The sequence below is a fragment of the Eubalaena glacialis genome, chromosome 1, assembly GCF_028564815.1.
Source record: "Eubalaena glacialis isolate mEubGla1 chromosome 1, mEubGla1.1.hap2.+ XY, whole genome shotgun sequence".
Taxonomy (NCBI): Eukaryota; Metazoa; Chordata; class Mammalia; order Artiodactyla; family Balaenidae; genus Eubalaena; species Eubalaena glacialis.
The window spans coordinates 188195968-188215956 of NC_083716.1; the positions used below are offsets into that span (position 1 = coordinate 188195968).

The window sequence follows — 19989 nt, forward strand, 5'->3', positions numbered from 1 at the left end:
GAAGCGTATGAGTTAACACTTTTCATTAGAAGTGTGAGAACTGGGAGATTTAAGAACTTAATAATATCCTCTTAAATGAGATATGGTCCCAAACTCTATTATTCTTTTTCTAACACTATCACATACACAGTGAAAGATCACAATTGTACTCAACTCCTAAATCTCCCAGTTTCTCTCAACAACCCATTATGAAGTTATGAATGTTTTCTAAATCTTTGTAGACAGGTTGTATCAAGCCTTGGGTTAACAATTTCCATAAATATTGCCTATTATGGAAAAATAATAATGCTTGCTTACTTTATATTTAAATTGACCTTTTTTTTTTTTTTTCAAAGTTTGGATTGTTTAGGAAATTTAGAAATGTTACATAGCTTTAACTGCTGAAAAGTTTTCATATTTCACCAGACAAGTGTCTGCTCATTCCAGTCTTCCCTCTCTTTCCTTTCTTCTAAATTCCTACGTTTATCATCAAGTATGCCCCAATTTCATTTGAGTTGTTTTTTTTCCAAGCTAACATTATTAAGGAACCTATTCATTAGCTTTTTGCAAATTGAAATAAATTAAGTCCATTTTTTACTCTTTGGCAACACACAATTATCTCTGTAATGAGCACTAATGAGTTACCCAGATAGGGTTTACTTTAATAGAAAACCACATTGCCTTTCTCCCCAAAGCTTACTCTAGTGTTCAGTGATTCTACCTTTGATTTTAAAGTCCGCTGATGAGCATGAAGTAAGAGTTTCAGCTTTTCTTCTCTGAAATTCTCATTTTAGGTGAAAATTCATTAGCTAGCTTCTCTGGCTTTTTTTGATGTGCTTTTAAACTCATAAAATGCTTACATTTTGGAAATTTATAAAAATGTATTTTTGTCACTATTTACTTAAAGCGTGTATCTGGAGGAGGTTTTGGGTGGTGAGATTAAACTTTTAAATGATGATAAATTCTTTTTTCTTACAGGACTTAATTGTGATGGGAGCTCCAGGATCGTCCTATTGGACCGGCTCTCTTTTTGTCTACAATATAACTACAAATAAATACAAAGCTTTTTTAGACAAACACAATCAAGTGAAATTCGGAAGTTATTTAGGTACTATAAAAATGGACAAACTCGAATTATCTCTGCCTTACAGATACTAGTAATTATAAATAAGGGCAATTGTATCTTCAAAAGATCAAAATGGCCAGTAGTAATTAAAAAGCCATTTCAGAAACTCCCTTTTTAAGGATATAGTCTCTGAAACTTCAGTTAACTTAATATTTTACGTATGTAACTATTATCATCAATATATAATTCTTAGATTGGAACTCCTGGTTTAGCTTCCTCTTTTGCAGTAAATCACTTGTAAGCTTATATTTTTATGCAGTCAACTTGTTATTATAAAGATAGCATCTATTGAGTGCCTGTCATCTCCTAGGAACTTTTGTAAGCACTCTACATGAATTAACTCATTTAATCATGAATGGATGAGTAAGTATAGTTTCTTCAAGGACCAACTGAAAGTCAGTGGGACTGCGGACAGCATTCTAGACAATGGGTAACATTATGAAGAATATGGGTCTAAAAACAGCCCATTAACCTTTGCCCCATAAGTTCTTAGAGTATTTCCCAGAGCATAACTATTTTTATCATTCTTATTATAATTATTTCTGAGTATAGGCTGTTCACATTTGAAGTGAACCCCCCCCCCATTCATACAGAAGGAATTTATTTTAAAATGGAGGGAATTCATTTACAGTTCAGCATTTACTTGTTTATGGTTGAAGGATATCTTGAAACATTATTTTAAAAATGTAACTTAGTATTATGCCTTTTATCACATAATAAAATAAGAATATTTTACCTTTTGTGTAATCATACAGTTTTATCACAATCGCAAGGTTTCAGGGCAAGAAAAGTTGAAGTTTAAGAAGACTTTTTTTTTTACTTAAAGTTCAAAATGTTATATTTTATATACGCTAAAATATTTCTGTTGTAATCGTAGAAACTACCATGTCCTAATATACAGAGACTAACAAACCACATGTAAAGGTGCTATCTTTAGTTTCTAAGACTTAAACATATAAGCTATATTAACACACAGATTAATAATTGCTTAAAGCATATAATAACCAATTTTGAGTATTGCTATTCTAAATATTCTTAAAACTCTATTTACTGTAGTCATTTTGAATTCAGTCTCATTTAATTATGAATCGATTTATGATCCATTCTATAAGTGGATTTATGATAATGAATTTTACCCATTGCGAATGATGATTCTCATACTTGTCTCCATTTTCTTGAAGGATACTCGGTTGGAGCCGGTCATTTTCGGAGTCGGCACACTACCGAAGTAGTTGGAGGAGCCCCTCAACATGAACAGATTGGTAAAGTAAGAGTTACATTTTTATATTTATTTCTTCAAAAAGGTTCACATAGATTGCATGAGAGAATAAGATATTACAGGAGGAACTGTAAAAATTCTAAGCAGTGAAGCTGGAAATGATGAGCAGTGTGCTGCCTTTAGTGGTAAAACGGGTGAAAGTCGTATGGCTTTTAGATAAAATTGAGCAGGAAAGCTTTCAGGAAGACTACGTAAGTCAAATGAGGCTCTTCTTTCCTATGAGTAATCGTTTCTGAGATAGAATTGTCTCAAGATGTCCAAGGAATACATTTATTGGTTAGTAAGTTTATAGCTGAAGGCAAATCAAGGCAGCTACATTCCTGGTACAATTGTGTTAAGACTAGAAAGAACAAAATGTTATTTCTCGTTCTAGTTTTTGTTACATTGCTGCATGAACATTACTTTGAAGATTGAGACAAACAACGTTTTCTTTTTTTTTCTTTTAATTGGAGTATAATTGCTTTACAATGTTGTGTTAGTTTCTGCTGTACAAGGAAGTGAAGCAGCTATATGTATTTTCTGTGCTCTCTAAGGAAACAGTAAGATTGTTCCTGAGAAGGTAGTTTTTCAAGGAAGGCATCTTAATGTGAACTTGGTTCCCTAAACCTTTTGTATCACTCTGAAAAGGATTTTTCAAAAATATATTTGAGCAATTACAAGTTATGAAAATTAATGTTTTGATTGACTGAAACATTTTTAATGTGATAGCAGTCTGACCTTTCCGAATTCTTTTCCCCATTGCAGGCATACATATTCAGCATTGATGCAAAAGAACTAAATATCTTACATGAAATGAAAGGTAAAAAGGTAATATGTCTCTACCTTTGGTATCACTGAGGGCTTTGGTGAGTAATTCTGCTTTTTTCTCAATGACTGGATCTGGTTTGCCTTGGAGCAGCTTGGGTCTTATTTCGGAGCTTCTATCTGTGCCGTGGACCTCAACGCAGATGGCTTCTCAGACCTACTTGTGGGAGCTCCCGTGCAGAGCACCGTCAGGGAGGAAGGAAGAGTGTTTGTGTACATCAACTCTGGCTCTGTAAGTCTGATTGGCCGCAAATTGGAAGCCATGTATGGGATTTTGATCGAAACTGATGCTTTTCTTATTCCAAAGTTCTGAGACTATAGATTTAAGGCTTATTTTACTGATGAAAGTAAAAATTGTGGTGTTGTACTGATGCTTTAAAAATGAAATGGAATATGATGATGAATGGGCCACTGTCCCATTCTGATATCTCGAAAGTATGAGATCAATTGTCTGGAGTTTCTCTATGCACAGCTTGTATGTGTTTACTCAAGTAGTTGAAGTTTCTTCCAGTTTTATTATGATGCAACTCTAATTTGAAAGAATGATTTTTATATAGCCCTAAAAATGTGAATGTCCTATTGGTTTGATGGTGAATGTCCCTATGTAATTTGGTAATTATAAAACACTACTAGAAGTAGAAGATAAAGTATGAAATGTTTTTAATTTCTTGATTTGAAAACAATTGGAAACAAGATATGTTTTGATAAGATGTTAATTTGCACAATTTATATAGATTATATTGCTGATAAGAATGTAAAATTGACATAGTTTATTCCAAAGTAGATATAGTAGTTGTAGAAATAGGTGTTTACTTGCTTATGGTTGAGTTTTCAATTCTGGCGCGTGTTTTGGAATAGAAACTGACCACTTGACAATTCAGTTTAAAGAGTTCTGCTGGCCTTATCTTGACAGTCTATCTTCCTGGCATCAAATCAAAAGAAATAATTGATAGGGCCTTAATGGGGTCTTGTTGGCCTGTTTCTTTGATTTAAGAGCAAGAACACGTTTGTGAGAAAATTGGTTCATTTCTTAAGTCACAGCATTTTCATTCGGGATTTAACAAAGTAAAATCTGTTTCCAGAAGGTATTTTTTTTAATCAGTTGTTTCAGAGTATTTAGTAAGTATTTACATTAAGCACCAGGCTAAATTCTTTACAATTTAAGAGAGAAAATAGTCTTACAAAGCTGAGAGATTCTTAATGTTCCAAATATAGAGCAGGAAAGTTATTTTCGTGCTGGGATTTCCTAGACTGTTTAAACCTTAATTTTAATAGTAAAAGCATATCATCTATAAAGTGATCATTCATATCTCATTAGTAGTGAAATCAGGCATTACTTTTTCTTATATAGATATTTCACATTTTCCTATCCATAAATGGTCTTCCTTATGCTAGCTGCATACTTTTCTTTCTCTTTAAAGTTTTTGAGAACAGTTTAAACAGTAGCATATATACCTAAAGTAAAGCAATAATAGAACCGTTTTTCCCATTGAAATCTTAAGCAATCCCAATATGAAAAACAGATAAAAGTGAATTGCCTTTGCTTAAAGGGCAAGGGAGGAGATCTACCCATTAGACTATCCTCTTGTTCGCCCCTCACTTCTACATCACTCAAGAGAGGGCATTGCTGTTGAATACTGGGGTTAATTTTATAATTGATTTCAGCTTTTAAAACCTCTTGCATAAGTTATTCTTCTTTTGTTGCCTTCCAACTTCCTGTTTCTTAACTTTAAAAAGACACTAACCATTACCTGACATTGTATTATATATTTATTGGTTTGGTTTGCTGTTGTCTGTCGGTTCTTCCGTTGGAGTGTAGACACCGTGTGGAGAGGAATCATCTGTTTTATTTACTACTGTTTCCTCAGGGCTTGAAAGAGTCCTGGACAAGTTGGTGCTCAGTAATTGTTTTTGAATGAACTCAAGAAAGAATGATACTTGAATGAATCTGGCTTCCACCTACTTCTGCTAAAATAGCTCTCAGGGGTCCCCAGTGAACTCTTGGTCACCATTCTGTGCCTGGAGAATACTTGAAGAATAGTGATCACCACTTCTTGAAACTCTCCCCCTGGAACTTCAGTGCCTTTGTGTTGTCTTAGGTCTGCACCTTCTCGTCCTCGCCTCTTCTGCTTTCTGCTCTTTAAATTAGGCATTTCTCTAGGAGCAAAACAAGTATAGGAATTTTTTAGTTGGAAAATAAAAGGCGACGGGCACTTCACAAGGGGAAGAACGTGTGTGCTATGGGAATGAACAGACTTGTTTGAGAAGAGGGAAGGATCTGTGATGAGTAGTGCATGGGGTTTGTTTTTGTTTTTGTTTTTAATACAAGGGAGTGACATGATCAGAGTTTGGAAAGAGGTCTGGCAGCTGTTACTGCAACAGCTCCTGTTGAAACATTATTGAGTGTCTAATTGTAATAACTCATCTTCCAACTTCAGAGACAACAGTTGACGAATCCATGCTTCAGTGCTGCTGGAAAAAGATCACCAAGGCCAGCTTCAGTCGTGTCACTCCTTAACTCAGAAACCTTCAGTGGCTCTGTCTTGTTTTCTAAATTGAGAGTAAATTTCTCCCAGCCTTCAAAGTCCCACCCCATAAGACTCCAGTCTGACTTTTTTCTGTCTCATTCATTGCACATACTGTTGATTATAGCCAAATTCTTTGCAATTTGTGTTTTGCTGATTATTTTCTCTGTATATCAAAACTTTGCCCATCCTTTAGTAGCCACCTTGACCACCACCTCCTTTTTTGAAATCTCTGCTGGCTCTCACAATTAGATATGCTCTCCTTGCTTGTCGATATTGCAAAGCAGTCTGTACTTCTAAGTCGTTTACATGCTTGTACTATGCCTTCCCTGTAACTGGGGGCTTCTTCTGGAAAGGGAGCGTCTTAAACACACACTGCCTTGTCCCCTTTCACCCATTCAGTCTTTCCACAGTGCATTGCCTTTACTAGGAACTCACTAAATATTTGCTAAATTGAATTATCAAAATGATTTATTGGATTTTCAAAGCTAGGGATCATGAGTTTGACAATTTTTTTTTGTCCTCTGAGCTCTAATCATACTATTATATGTGTTGACATACTTGATAAATATTTATTGAATTGAACTGAGATGTGTGTACTAAAGCTCAGGCTATAGTTTGTCCAACCTGTTTGAAGCATTAAGAAAAAATCCATACCCAATTACAACAGTAAATCATGTGTAAAGTTGTGTGATAATGACACCTTTCTCCCCCTTTCTATCTAGGGAGCAGTAATGAATGAAATGGAAATAGAGCTCATTGGAAGTGACAAATATGCTGCAAGATTTGGGGAATCTATAGTCAATCTTGGCGACATTGATAATGATGGCTTTGAAGGTAATTAAAAGTATCCAATTTGGTACATGATTTCCACTTTTAAAGTGGCACATGGAAAAGAATATAATTGGAGTTTTATGTTGTTTGCCTTTCTATAGAAAATGGAGGCAGACTGGTATGCTAAGTTTTTTTCTTTAGTGTTATCCCTGATTTCTTCTCAGTCGTCAGCTATTGATTCTTACTACTGTTAACAAAGAATGATATTCAACATACCTTATTTCATTGATTCTAAGGCACCATTGATTATAAGTTGTTTTATTATAAGTCATTATTTTATGTGCCCCTGAAAAAATGGTGCCTCTTAAACTGCGACTCACTATTTTTCTATTTTAAGAAGGACCCTGATTTCAGGAATATGAAAATGTGGGGAAAAAATGTGCATCATAGACTCACTGGATAACAGTATTTAACTATCAGTGTAGTAAAGACACTGATAAAACCCAACAGAGGCTGGCCACAGAGCTGGAGCCGGGCTCTGAAAGCCCCCCTGCTGTGCCAGGCTTTCCTTGTTCAGCTGCCCTGTTGTGGGAAGATTTGGGGATCCCAGGAGAGAGTCCTGAGCGGTGGTAAGGGGGCAACTGGCAGACTCAAGGACAGTGGATATTTACCACCCGATAGGGATGCATTTCAATAATGGAGTAGATGGTCTCATCAGAACTGTGACTGTTGCCTAGATATCAGTCCTGCTGTTGAAGTATCTGTCTCTACCAGCCTTCCCTCTTAAAATTTGCTTTTTTTTCAATCTGGTTCTAAGTGGTAACTAAGTCTATTAAAACTGTGCCTAAAATGATGAATGGGTTTGAAGGGATAGTGTATAATTCCTCGAGTTCACCAAATAAGTATTTGATATTTTCAGGGCTCAGAATTGTCTTCTAGATATGGTCATTGGCAATTGGTATATGGTAGAAGTAGGTCAAAACTTTCTTGGATACTGGACATAAATGAGGGAGTACTGTAAATTCTCACTTTCTTAATACCTTCTTATGCCTAAATGCTTCATTCTACTTTAAATGTATAAAATATGTTATTCTACAAGGAGAAAGCTAGTTGGTTATTGAATATATGCTTCCAGTGAGCCCTCTTGAATGTAAGATAGTGTAATTTGGTATACAAATATTACCATTGCTGGATTTATTTTACTACTTTTAAAACAAAAGGAGATAAAAAGTATACATATATATTTCTATGGTTATGATTACACATAAAATTTTACATTAAAATATCTAAAAAATGTTATTATGATGTTACATTTCACAAGTGATCAGCAATTCTGTGATCTTTATTGAGGACTTATTTTTTGTCAGTTGTACCATACCAGGTATAGAGTATGTGCCATAATGAATGTAAATGAAGGAAGTAGTGACACTCCTTTTTATAGTTTTACAATCAAATGGAATATAAGATTAAGACATGAAAAAATAAACATTATATAAGTGGTAAATTTAGACCCAACCTAATAAATATCTGTGAAAAAAACATGTTTTTGCACCTTGATATTTCATATATATTATATAAAATAGTAAAATTCTTTCTTTTAAAAACAAAATCATCATTTAGTAAAATACTTATTTTGTTTACTTATGATTCCTTCCACATCCTCTTTTAATTGACACATCCGGTAAAGAGTATTCACTATTTTGAATGTATTAAAATATTTGAGAATGATTTTTCATTTCTCATGTGCACATACACAGATGGTTGTTGCATATGACAGGATTTCCTTCTTTTTTATGGCTGAATAGCATTTCTGCTTTGCCCATGGCTATGTGTTTTCTACATTTTAGATATTAGCCAAGACCATGCTGATTTGGAAGTAGGCTCAGTGTGTCCTAGCTCTTTACTGAGGTCTTTAATTCCACCGTCTCACTCTATCTGCCTGGGTGAGCCAGCAGGGCATCTATGTTTAATTTTTCATTATGTGATTCCCTATTCTTTTTCCCCATCTTCTAACTTAGTTTGTTTTTCTGGGATATGAGTGAAGTTACTTCACGTTCATGGCAGAGTGTGTGGGATTGTGTAGAAAAGAGATGAAAAACCCACCTGTTCTTTTTCCTTCCTTCTCCAGTCTTAGATGCAAATCAGACTTAATGTCCTTTTACTATGCACAGCTTTGTGGTGTTTTGCATAGTAGACCTCAGTATTTTGGCATTCATGACATCATTTTTTTATTGTTCTTCAAAAGAAAAAAATTAGAATATATTTCCTGTGTCCTTAGAAAAGCAAAGCAAGCCATTTTCTAAGAAGATAACCAATTTGGCAAGAGTCCAGCATAAAAATTTCATCAAAAGTATGAGAAAGTTAAATAGGTAATAGACAAACCTATTCAACCAATGTGACCAGACAGACAGATGATAGCATTATAGCCATGAAATGCTTTTGGCAAGACCACTTATTTTTGGTGTAGGTTTTTTATGTTGAGCCCTGTCATCTGACTTCTGGACTATATGTTTGAATATTTTTTTGAGCAGAACCATAATAAAGTTCTGCAACTGAAAACTATATGCTGTATTATTTTATGTGCTCCCGAAATGCTTATATATTATCAAATCATATATTGAGCACTTCTTTCACACAGAAGAGGAGCAGGTGCTAGGAGGGGAGAATGTTGGTCATAACTTTATTGTTGATGATTTTATAGAACATGGTGATGGAGAGCACAGGTTGTGCCAGACTGCGGGGTTTAAATCCCAACTCTACCACATCCTGGCTCTGCGACCTTGAGTGAGTTACATTCTGTGCCTCAGTTTCCTCATCTATAAAAAGTGAGGATCAAAAAGAATTTGATAGAGCTGTTGTGAGAGTTACACGGGTTACAGTGGGTTATGTGAGAATAACATGAATTACGTATGTAAAGCCTCTAGTGCAATGCCTGCATTGTAAACAGTATATAAATGCTAGCTGATGTTACGATTATTATGATCATACTAATGATAATTGTTATGGTTTATACTAACAGTGAAATAAGTGTTCAAATGGAAAGTAAAAACAGTTGTCAAATATCTCTGTTTATTCTCTATGTTTTGTCCCAATGGTGTTGCATAGGCATGGAAAAACATTATTATTAATAACATGTATTCTCCTTATTTCTATAATGATAGCTAGAACTTTAGGATATTATATAATAGATCCAAGTGTCATCTTAGGAAGTAAGAGTTTGGATCTATGTATAAGATAGCCAAAGACTGAATATAATTCAATATCTTCTGCTTGGAATTAAATTGATCTGGGCCTTCTTAATAGTTCAGTACTATGTGTACTTTGTATTTATAGCACTTAAGCAACCATGTTATTCATAGTTTCTATTTTCTCTTGGTTTTCTTATGTGAAAACATACCCTTAACAGATACTTTAATTACTTTCATTGGAACAGGAATTAATTCAGAAGTCATTTTGCAAATAAAGTAAAACCTAGAGCTCAAAATAAGCGTTCTTGTGGTTATAGTATTTATAGATGATAATAACTTATTATGTGCTACACACAAAGATGAGTTACATCTTTCTATGCCGAGGATGAGTTCTCTTACAATCCTGTGCTGAGGTGAGGGAACTGAGATACAGAGAGGTTAAGAAATGGGCCCAGAATAGCACAGCTGGGCATGAGGGCAGTGCTGGGGTCAGGCCTGGCCATCTGGTTGTAGGACCTGTGTCCTTAACCATTCTGTTAGCCTGCCTGTAAGACCCTAAGACTCTAAGCTACTTCCACGCACAGACTTATCTGTACAATCCACTACATTGTTATGACAGTAACAGCATTTTATAATTTTTTTCTGTCCAGTGAGAAAAGTGTTTTTTGATAAGGAGTTTTCTTATGTGATATTAATTAAAGAGCATGAAGGTTAGTTTTCAGAGTTGCATTCTTTGCATTAAGAATTTATTTTCTGTCATTTACATTCTTGAATAGATGTTGCTATTGGAGCTCCACAGGAAGATGACTTGCGAGGTGCTATTTATATTTACAATGGCCGAGCAGATGGGATCTCGTCAGCCTTCTCACAGGTAGGATAATACTATTCTATTAATACTTCCAAAAGAAGCATTGGTAATAAAATCCTTCTTAAAACTTCCAGCGTTAATGTGGACTTATTTTTTTTAATTTGGTCTTTCAAATACTTAATACTGTTTCACCATTTTCTTACAATAACAGTAGATGGCCTCATTTTTAAGGTCATTAATAACTCTTTGAAACCATTTTTTTTCATAAATAAGAGTTCTGGTTCACTTCCATTCTAGCTTGTATTTAACCTATTAAAGACATTCTCTCTGCATTTCATCAAATTTATGTTCTGAGGTAATACCCATACTATTCCAAATAAGCCCATTTGGATTTGATGAACTGTGTCTTGCCCTATGGCTAAAGCCCCATGTTCCATGGAGATTGCACAGGGAGAGCAAAGACTCATATGATACTCTGTGTTCCTTTTAGTGCAGAGCAGGAAGATGAAGGCACTTTAATAAAGTTCCCTGATCTAACTCTGACTTTACTTTCACATGTTGAAAAATCAGGGCATTTCATTGCATAGAAAAAACTACATACACATGCAGAGAAGAGAAGTTTTTCCAAAGGTACTCTTACGGAAACATTAGCTAATACTGTTATCTTTGATTAGGCAAAAATAGGTAAATTGTTCTCTATATAACATGAAAGATATATACTTGTCTAGTAAAGAATACTGATTCTCTTAGAATGGACAACCCTGATACTTGTAAATCAGTATCTGGACATGAAATTAAACACATGGGATAGGAAGCACGTATCAGACTTGAGTTGTCCTTGTCAAATACTAGGAAGCAATCTGGCTAAATGAGGTGGTTATTATAAACCTAAGTAGTAGGCTCCACTAAGTGATCATAGATGTCTTATTTTCTTATTATTTGTTTGGTTACTCATGTTGCTCAGGGAAATAAACACAGAGCCTGAAAAAAGACTGGGGAGAGAGTGTCAGGACTGTTTTAGGAGATCTTTACTACATAATTTTCCCTTTGCTCACAAAGTAAAGAAAGTGATTTTTTTCTTGTCACAAAATAGCTGTCAACTTCCCACTTCAAGCTGGAAACTACTCTTTCTCTTAGACACGTGTATTTGACTTAACTACAATGCATTTGTTAATAATGTGCCCGGGCATGTACCAGGACTCATTATTTAACTAAATCATTGTTTCTCTGGGATATTAGGTGTTCAAATCCTGTTTCCCACTCAACTTTACTATTTTTCAGAGAATTGAAGGGCTTCAGATCAGCAAATCATTAAGTATGTTTGGACAGTCTATATCTGGACAAATTGATGCAGATAATAATGGATATGTAGGTGAGTATAAAATTTACCATATTTTATAAATTGAAATAAACTCTGTTGTGGATGCTGCTTTATTGTGAAGTACATAAAACTGGTAGAGAAAAGTTCTAATTGACTAATGAGTTTTTTCCTTCATTTTTAAAGCTCTTTTGAATTCAAGGATGGGTCAGAAATAATCAAGTAATTCCTGAGCTTCAAACTGTTAGTTACTTAACGCTTTATTCCTTGTTCCTGAAAAAATTAAAAGCATTCATGAAAATAAATCAATCACACAATGATGAAAAGAAAGAGGGGTTTTTTGGTAATTTAAAGGGAGATTTCTGGGTGAATGTTTATAGTCCAAAAATTGAATCTTGTTTCAGTAAGGCTGTCTTTATAGCATATGTTTATATCCTAATGTTTATATTTATACTATAAAGGGATGAATGTCATTGTAAATGAGCAGATTCAGACATATGTGAAATGAATCTTAAGATGTAAGCATACCTCTTCTAATTAATTTTCTGTAAATAGTGTTTTGATATAGTCGAAAGGTGATATGTAGTTAAGTATTTATGGCTGAAAGTAATTCTCTTTGACTAATGATGATCATTAATCTGTGCTGTTTTTTATCCTCCAGATGTAGCAGTTGGTGCTTTTCGGTCTGATTCTGCTGTGCTGCTAAGGTAAGGTTGATACGTTTCACTGCTTAATGACAGTTGGGCTTAATTTAAATGATGGGAGGCAGTTTTTAAAATCAGCAGGGTGGTGACCTCATAACACTCCTTTTGATACTCTGAAATTTAATTATTGAACTTTAGGATATTTTTCCCACCTTACCTAGATATATACATAAATCATCAAAGTCAATATTTTTAGAAATTTAAATGAAAATTTCTTTTGATTCATACATGGAAATGTAATTGGGTATATATACACTTATTATTAAAGAGTTTCATGAAATTACTTGATCAATGGAAACTGACAAAACAAATGTAATTGTCATCTTAAGGAAAAATAATTCTGCAATTAATATTGCTAATTTTATTTCCTTCTTAGGACGAGACCTGTAGTGATTGTCGAAGCTTCTTTAAACCATCCTGAGTCAGTAAATAGAACAAATTTTAACTGTATTGAAAATGAATTGCCTTCTGTGTGCATGGATCTAACACTCTGTTTCTCATATAAGGGCAAAGAGGTTCCAGGTTATATCGGTAAGGGTGCCCTTACGAATTAATGCCTGATAGAATGTGCACTTTGCTCATAAATCTCTTGGTCATCTTTCGAGCTCTCTCTGTATTTCACCGTGGAGGGGTTTTTAGGGCAGGAGAGAGCAGCCACCTGATAACCTTTCCTCTTCATCTTCCGGATTCTCGCTTTGTTCTAACCAATGAGTTGGACACATTAAGGCTTTAGTTGTTTAGAGATTATGGCAGGAAGTAGAGCAAGAGTATCACTTGCTATCTTATTTAAGGTAAACTAATTGAGCTTAATCTGTAAGATCTCTTTAGAATAAAAAGAACATCACCACAGTTCCTCCTGTTTTACTAGGCTCACTGAAGTCTTGAGCTGGCTTAAGTTGGAGGCCTTAGAGGGGGAAGATTCTTTTTTTCTTATTCTATTCTCTTTGAGTAATTGAAGAAGCTTATCTGGAGTCTAGACCCTGATTCTAATTTCCATAAATAACACACATCTCTTAAGGATTTACTATGACTATCGGCTCCTAAGAGCCACGGCCATTTGCCTGTACATAGGCAACTCTCAGTGATCTGCTCTGGAGAAAGTATCTTTGATATGGCTTATCCAACATTGTGGTTAATCTCAAATAACATATAGGTGACTTCATAATCATTACATTTTTTTCTAGCAGGTTAATGTTCCTAATTATGTTATATTTAAGCTAATATTAGAATAACTACTAATGAAACTAGCCCATGGTAGAAGAGAAGCATAACGGGGCTTACCATTTGGACATTAGTAATTCATATATTTCCTGAGCCCCACAAGGCCTATCAAGAGTTGTTTGTTCCCATGACCCTGCAGGGTGTCATCTAAACATCATGAAGGGTAGCAGATACTTACTGAACCAAGCTATAGATATGTAGCAGAGGCCTCAGGCTGAATTAGCCTGTAATAAGAAGTACAGAATGAGCCTGGTATTTCTATTTTAGATCAGATTCTTTTTTTTTTTTAATTTTAATTTTATTGGAGTACAGTTGATTTACAATGTTGTATTAGTTTCAGGTGTACAGCAAAGTGATTCAGTTATACACATATGTATATTCATTCGTTTTTAGATTCTTTTCTTACAGATATAGATAAGATTCATTTTTAATGGTACTCTGCAGAAGTCCTCATTAAAGATCCAGTGGGCAAAACCTTCATCCGGTTATTGATTGAAGAAGTAGCAGTTGGAGAGCATGACCCTAGTAACAGAGTGACACAGACAAGCTGATGATTATCTGAGAGACACACGTTAAACAGAGAGAACTATTTCCCTTTATGGAAAATCAGTCTTTGTCGTACTACCAATTTCATTGTGACCAAATATTTCTTTAAATGATTGAAAACAAATATATGAAAATCATAAATAATCATAGCATTGTTACAAAACATGCTTTATAGTTGTCATAAAATGACTCCTGGGGAGAAATAATTCACATAGTAAGCGTATTTAATAAAACCAGGACATTTTGCCACTTACTGTGAACGGATTTTTATTTCGCTTGTTTCATGTGCTCTTGTCTGAGCTCAGGGTGATGAATTTGTAGATAGCTGTTTCAGTTGCAACTCTATCTCTGAGGCATTGAACCTCAGTTATAGTAATTTTGAAGCCAATTGATTTGGACTTTATTTTCTAAATAAAAGGAAGGTTGAAAGATTTATTTGAAGTTTGTAGGAGTGATGTAGGTTTTATACTTATGTTTCCTTGAAGTACATAAAATCCTTCCAGAAGAGTAAGATACTCCTAAAATGTAAATGAACACTTGAGGAATAATATAAATTATTTTAAATATCACATGAATTATTTCTCCTATATAATGAATGACCTCTCAGTGGACTACTAGATGTAGCTTGTTTTGCAAAGAAGGCTTTTATTTTTCAATTTTTTCAATTGAGGTATAACTGACAAACAACATTATATTAGTTTCAGGTATAAAACATGAGATGATTTAATATTTGTGTATATTGTGAAATAATCACCAAAATAAGTCTAGTTAACATCCATTGTCATACGTAGTTGTAAATATTTTTTTCTTGTGATAAGAAATTTTAAGATCTACTGTCTTAGCACCTTTCAAGTGTGCAATACAGTATGATTAACTGTAGTCACCATGCTGTATGTTACATCCCCATGACTTTTTTTGTAGCTAGAACTTTGTACCTTTTGATCCTGTCACCCATCCCCCTACCCCTCACCTCTGACAACCACCAGTCTGACAAAGAACCCTTTTAGATTCAAGAAATAGCTCTTTCTTTCTTGGTAAGATTGGTCTTGGAATTTTTTTTGGTTGTTGTAAATTTTCCTTAAATTTTGGTTATTGAAGATCTTCTTTAGCACATCATTTGAAATAAGTTCTTGAAATAAGTTCTTACCAAACTGCCGGAATATTTATTGAGAGAATGTCTGTATATATTTGTTTATTTTTACATAAATCAACACTGGAAGATCCAACCAGAAACCAATAAAAACAAGGAAGAGAAATAATCAGGGTCTAGGACTGGAAAGGAGATGTCTGTGAGTCAGCTGTTTATGTAGGTTTGACTTTTAAACCATGTGTTCACTTCACGTTAAAAAAAAAAAAAAATCAAAAGAAAAATAGCAACCCCTCAAATTAGAAACAAATGGAAATAAATGAACCCAACCATATATGAAATTAGTTCTGTAACCACACAAGATAAAATTATTCCAAGTGACATTTGGGTGCCTGTACTTCCTCAGTCAGACGTTCTATGGACAAAAGGACTCAAAGAAATCTGAAACTTTACTCAAGACTTTTATTATTAGTAACAACTTTGGTAGTGTAGCTGTGAGATGTTTATATGTAGGAGGATTAAGCAAATAACTAAAGATGTTAATTTTAAAAATAGAAACCTAGAGAAAAGTTTATAATTCTTTTTTTTAAATTTATAAAAATAATTTTTGAAATGTGTATTTTAAGTTGTTCCCTCTTTCATATTTCAGGTTAGTTTTTAGAAAGTTATTTAATGAAGAGAATTTAATATATTTCCAGTATTCTATATAACTTTGACTATTATCACTTTAAAAATAACAAAACAAATGCCTTTATTTTTTTTTTAACATCTTTATTGGAGTATAATTGCTTTACAATGGTGTGTTAGTTTCTGCTTTATAACAAAGTGAATCAGTTATACATATACATATGTTCCCATATCTCTTCCCTCTTGCATCTCCCTCCCTCCCGCCCTCCCTATCCCACACCTCTAGGTGGTCACAAAGCACAGAGCTGATCTCCCTGTGCTATGCGGTTGCTTCCCACTAGCTATCTGTTTTACGTTTGGTAGTGTATACATGTCCATGCCACTCTCTCTCTTTGTCACATCTTACCCTTCCCCCTCCCCATATCCTCAAGTCCATTCTCTAGTAGGTCTGTGTCTTTTGTAGTGAGGTGGATGGAGTTAGAGTCTGTCATACAGAGTGAAGTCAGAAAGAGAAAAGCAAATACAGTATGCTAACACATATATATGGAATCTAAGGAAAAAAAAAAAAAAAGGTCATGAAGAACCTAGTGGCAAGATGGGAATAAAGACAAATGCCTTTAGATAATTATACTAATTGCAATTCTCTCTACATTTTTGCAGTTTTGTTTTATAACATGAGCCTGGATGTGAACCGAAAGGCAGAGTCTCCATCGAGATTTTACTTTTCTTCCAATGGAACTTCTGATGTGATTACAGGAAGCATAAAAGTATCAAGCAGAGTGGCTAACTGTAAAACACATCAAGCATTTATGCGGGTAATGTAAACTTGTTTTAATTAACAGATACGTAAACTTCAATATTATCAATATGTTTAAATCTTATTGCATTGGTATCTTTTATAAAACATAGTGAAAAGCAAGTGTTACTTGAACTAGCTGATCTATTGTTCCAGAGTCAAAATGTTAGATGATCCTGTGACAGACCTAGATAATTCAACCTCTACTTTTTGCCTCTTCCTTATTTCACATTTATCACATTTTACCGCGTCACTGTTTTTAAAGATTTGCCTTTTCCTCTTCACAGTTGCTGTTGTCCCTCTCTGTTTATGCACTTGCCTAAAAATGTAAATGTCGAGTAGCTCTGCTGAGCCCCAGATCTATTCCTGGTAGATACTGGAGGGTGGGGGGAGGCAGGGCAGTTGGTTTATTTTTCATGTGACTTTAAGAAGCAGAATCCAACGTGACTGCTTTTGGATCGTGCCTTTGTCTCTATGCCAGCATTGTCGGTGATGTCAGTGGGAACTTGCACAGTTGTAGCGTGATGGGGATCATCTGTGGGCCAGGATGATGCCTCTCATGATGGTTTGGGGTATATCCTGCCAAAGCACAGCCAATTTCATGTTTCTTTTATTAAACCACTCATTCCCAAACTGATCATCACGTTCCTTGCATTGATCACATTTTAGCGTATGAAGCAGCGCCAGGTCTTTTTCATTAGGGAATGGTGTACTTCATCAGAAAAACTACTGTCACAAAAAAGCCAAACTATTCCCAGGAGCCTTTTCTGGGATTTCAAATAGTAGCCTCAGTTTAGAACTTAATTTTTCCTTAGATACTTATTCCAAGCAAATGCAAACAAGCATCAGGACTATTAAATGCTAACAGCAGTAATCCCTATGCTATTTCCTCATTTCCCTTAACAGTTTTTATTGTTGTACTAGAGTAAAGCTATTAGATGGTTGAGAGCCAAAAGTATAGGATGATATTAGTGCAACCATCATTGATGTCGTGGGGATTAAAGAGGGTTTTTTTTTTTTTAACTCTGCATAGTTGATTTTACTCAGGTTAATCAATTTTAGAGACTAACATTGAGACCATTTTAAAGGGCAATAAAAGGACCAACATCAGGCATTGACAGACATGTTGTGTTGAATTTGTATAAATGGCAGCAAATTGATCTGATTTATTTAGTCCCGTTTCTTGACATTGTTCCTATGACTACGGGTTCATCAAAATTGTGTACTTTCTTCGGAATAGATTTGTACCAGAAATGACAATTTAGCAGAGGTTTCTGTGTTAGTTGCATGTATACTTGTCACTACCATGGTAACACAACAACAGCAGGTTACAGCCATGACTTTGGGCCATACTGTCAATGTCAAAAAAAAGCACTTAGCTCTGGGATTGGTACATAGAGGGACTGTTTTTGAAAAAGTGATTGTTTCTTCCAATATTTTTTTTCCTTCCTAACTTACCTTGCTTTTGTTTGGGACGTTTTAAAACTCATACATAGAAAGGCAAAAGGCTACTCCAACACTCTCCCTTGCAACAAATCCAAAGGCAGGTGTAAGAACCGCAGAAACAGCTGCCCTAACCTTGAGTTTTGTCAAGGACCCCTAGCTGTTATTTAGGAGGAGATGAAAATATAATGAGTGCATTTCCCACCCCCACCAGCATGGTACCCGAGGCTTTCGGAAACATTAACTGGATCGTTCCTTTGTTCTGTAAAGCGCGTCCGGTGTCAGGAGTGTTAATATACATGTGCATCCTACCTCAGCGCCCCTTACAGTGCAATAAGGTGACACTTGTTAATTATGTGCTCAGGGCCACAGCCCCCACCTCTCAGAGGACTCCCTGCCTGCTAGCTGGGCATGCTTTCTTTGCATAGCTCCTGTTGGGTGTACCAGTTAAGCTCCACTTCTTCCAATTAATAGATATTGAGTACCTACGTAGTGTCAGGTTCTGTTTGAGACATTTATATAGGTCAGTGACTGAAACAAAAAGATTACCACCCTCATAGAGTTTATAGTCTAGTGTGGTGAGATAAACAACGGCACAAAATGTAACAATACACAATAGTAACAAATAGTAACACAATAGCACAATAGTAACAAAAGGTAAATTTTATAGTATTTTAGAGCAGCAGACCCCAACCTTTTTGGCACCAGGAACCGGTTTCATGGAAGACGGTTTTTCCACTGGGTGGGGGGGGGATGGTTTAGGAGGTAGTGTGAGTGATGGGGAGCGATGGGGAGCGGCAGGTGAAGCTTCTCTGGCTCGCCCGCTGCTCACCTGCTGTGTGGCCCAGTTCCTAACAGGCCACAGACCGGTACTGGTCCATGGCCCGGGGATTGGGAACCCCTGTTTTAGAGGATTATATGGGTGATGGAAAAAGGAAAGGAGAGCAGAGCACAGGAAATTATAGAGTGCTGGGGAAGGAGTGAAGAATGCAATTTTAAATAGGGTGGGCAGAGTGGGCCTCATTCAGAAGGTAACATCTGAGCAAAGACTTGAAGGAAGCTAAGAAGTTACCATGTAGATGTCTGGGGCAGTGGTCCGCAACTTTAACATGCAACAGCATTACCTGGGGGGCTTGTTGAAACACAGATTGCTGGGCCCCACCTAGAGTTCTTGATTCAGTAGGTCTTCAACAAGGCCTGAGAATTTGCTTTTCTACAAAGTCCCCAGGTGATGCTGATGCTGCCAGCTTGAGAGCTGTACTTTGAGAACCCCTGATCCAGGAGGAGAACATTACTGAAAGAAGAGCTAGGTAAAAAAAGCATCAAGGAAAGAATGAGCCTGGTTGTTTTAGAAAACCATGAGGAGGCAAGGATGGCTGGAAGAGTGAGCAAGGGGGAGAGCAGTAGAAAAAGAGTCAAATCACATAAGACCCTGTGACTTTTTCTCCAGGTGACATGGGGATCTATTGTAGAGTTGGGGGCAGGTAATTGACATGATCTGACTGAGTAATAAAAAGGAATACTCTAACTGCTATGTTGAGACTACACAGGAGGCGACCACAGGTTGAGGCAGGAAGAAGAGGACACTGCAATAAGCCAGGTGAGAGATGATGGCTCCAACGAAGGTGGTAGCACCTTCGATATGGTGGATATGGTGAGAAGTAGTAGAAGACAGATTCTACAAAATTTACTGACAGATTGGATGTCTAGCATTTGAGAAAGAAAGGCTCCAAGACGACTCCAAAGTCATTAGCCCAAGCAACT

At 35.6% G+C, this 19989-nt stretch overlaps 1 protein-coding gene across 1 annotated transcript in view; it reads left to right on the forward strand.

Annotated features, from left to right (window-relative positions):
- ITGA4 (integrin subunit alpha 4) overlaps positions 1-19989 on the forward strand; it is a 78729-nt gene that overhangs the window by 20910 nt on the left and 37830 nt on the right. The window contains exons 6-15 of the mRNA XM_061202815.1: positions 958-1087; positions 2287-2372; positions 3129-3191; positions 3283-3420; positions 6439-6550; positions 10452-10546; positions 11765-11855; positions 12463-12508; positions 12882-13036; positions 16647-16801. Of these exons, the coding sequence (XP_061058798.1) occupies positions 958-1087; positions 2287-2372; positions 3129-3191; positions 3283-3420; positions 6439-6550; positions 10452-10546; positions 11765-11855; positions 12463-12508; positions 12882-13036; positions 16647-16801 (1071 nt within the window). The remainder of the gene's footprint in view (positions 1-957; positions 1088-2286; positions 2373-3128; positions 3192-3282; positions 3421-6438; positions 6551-10451; positions 10547-11764; positions 11856-12462; positions 12509-12881; positions 13037-16646; positions 16802-19989) is intronic.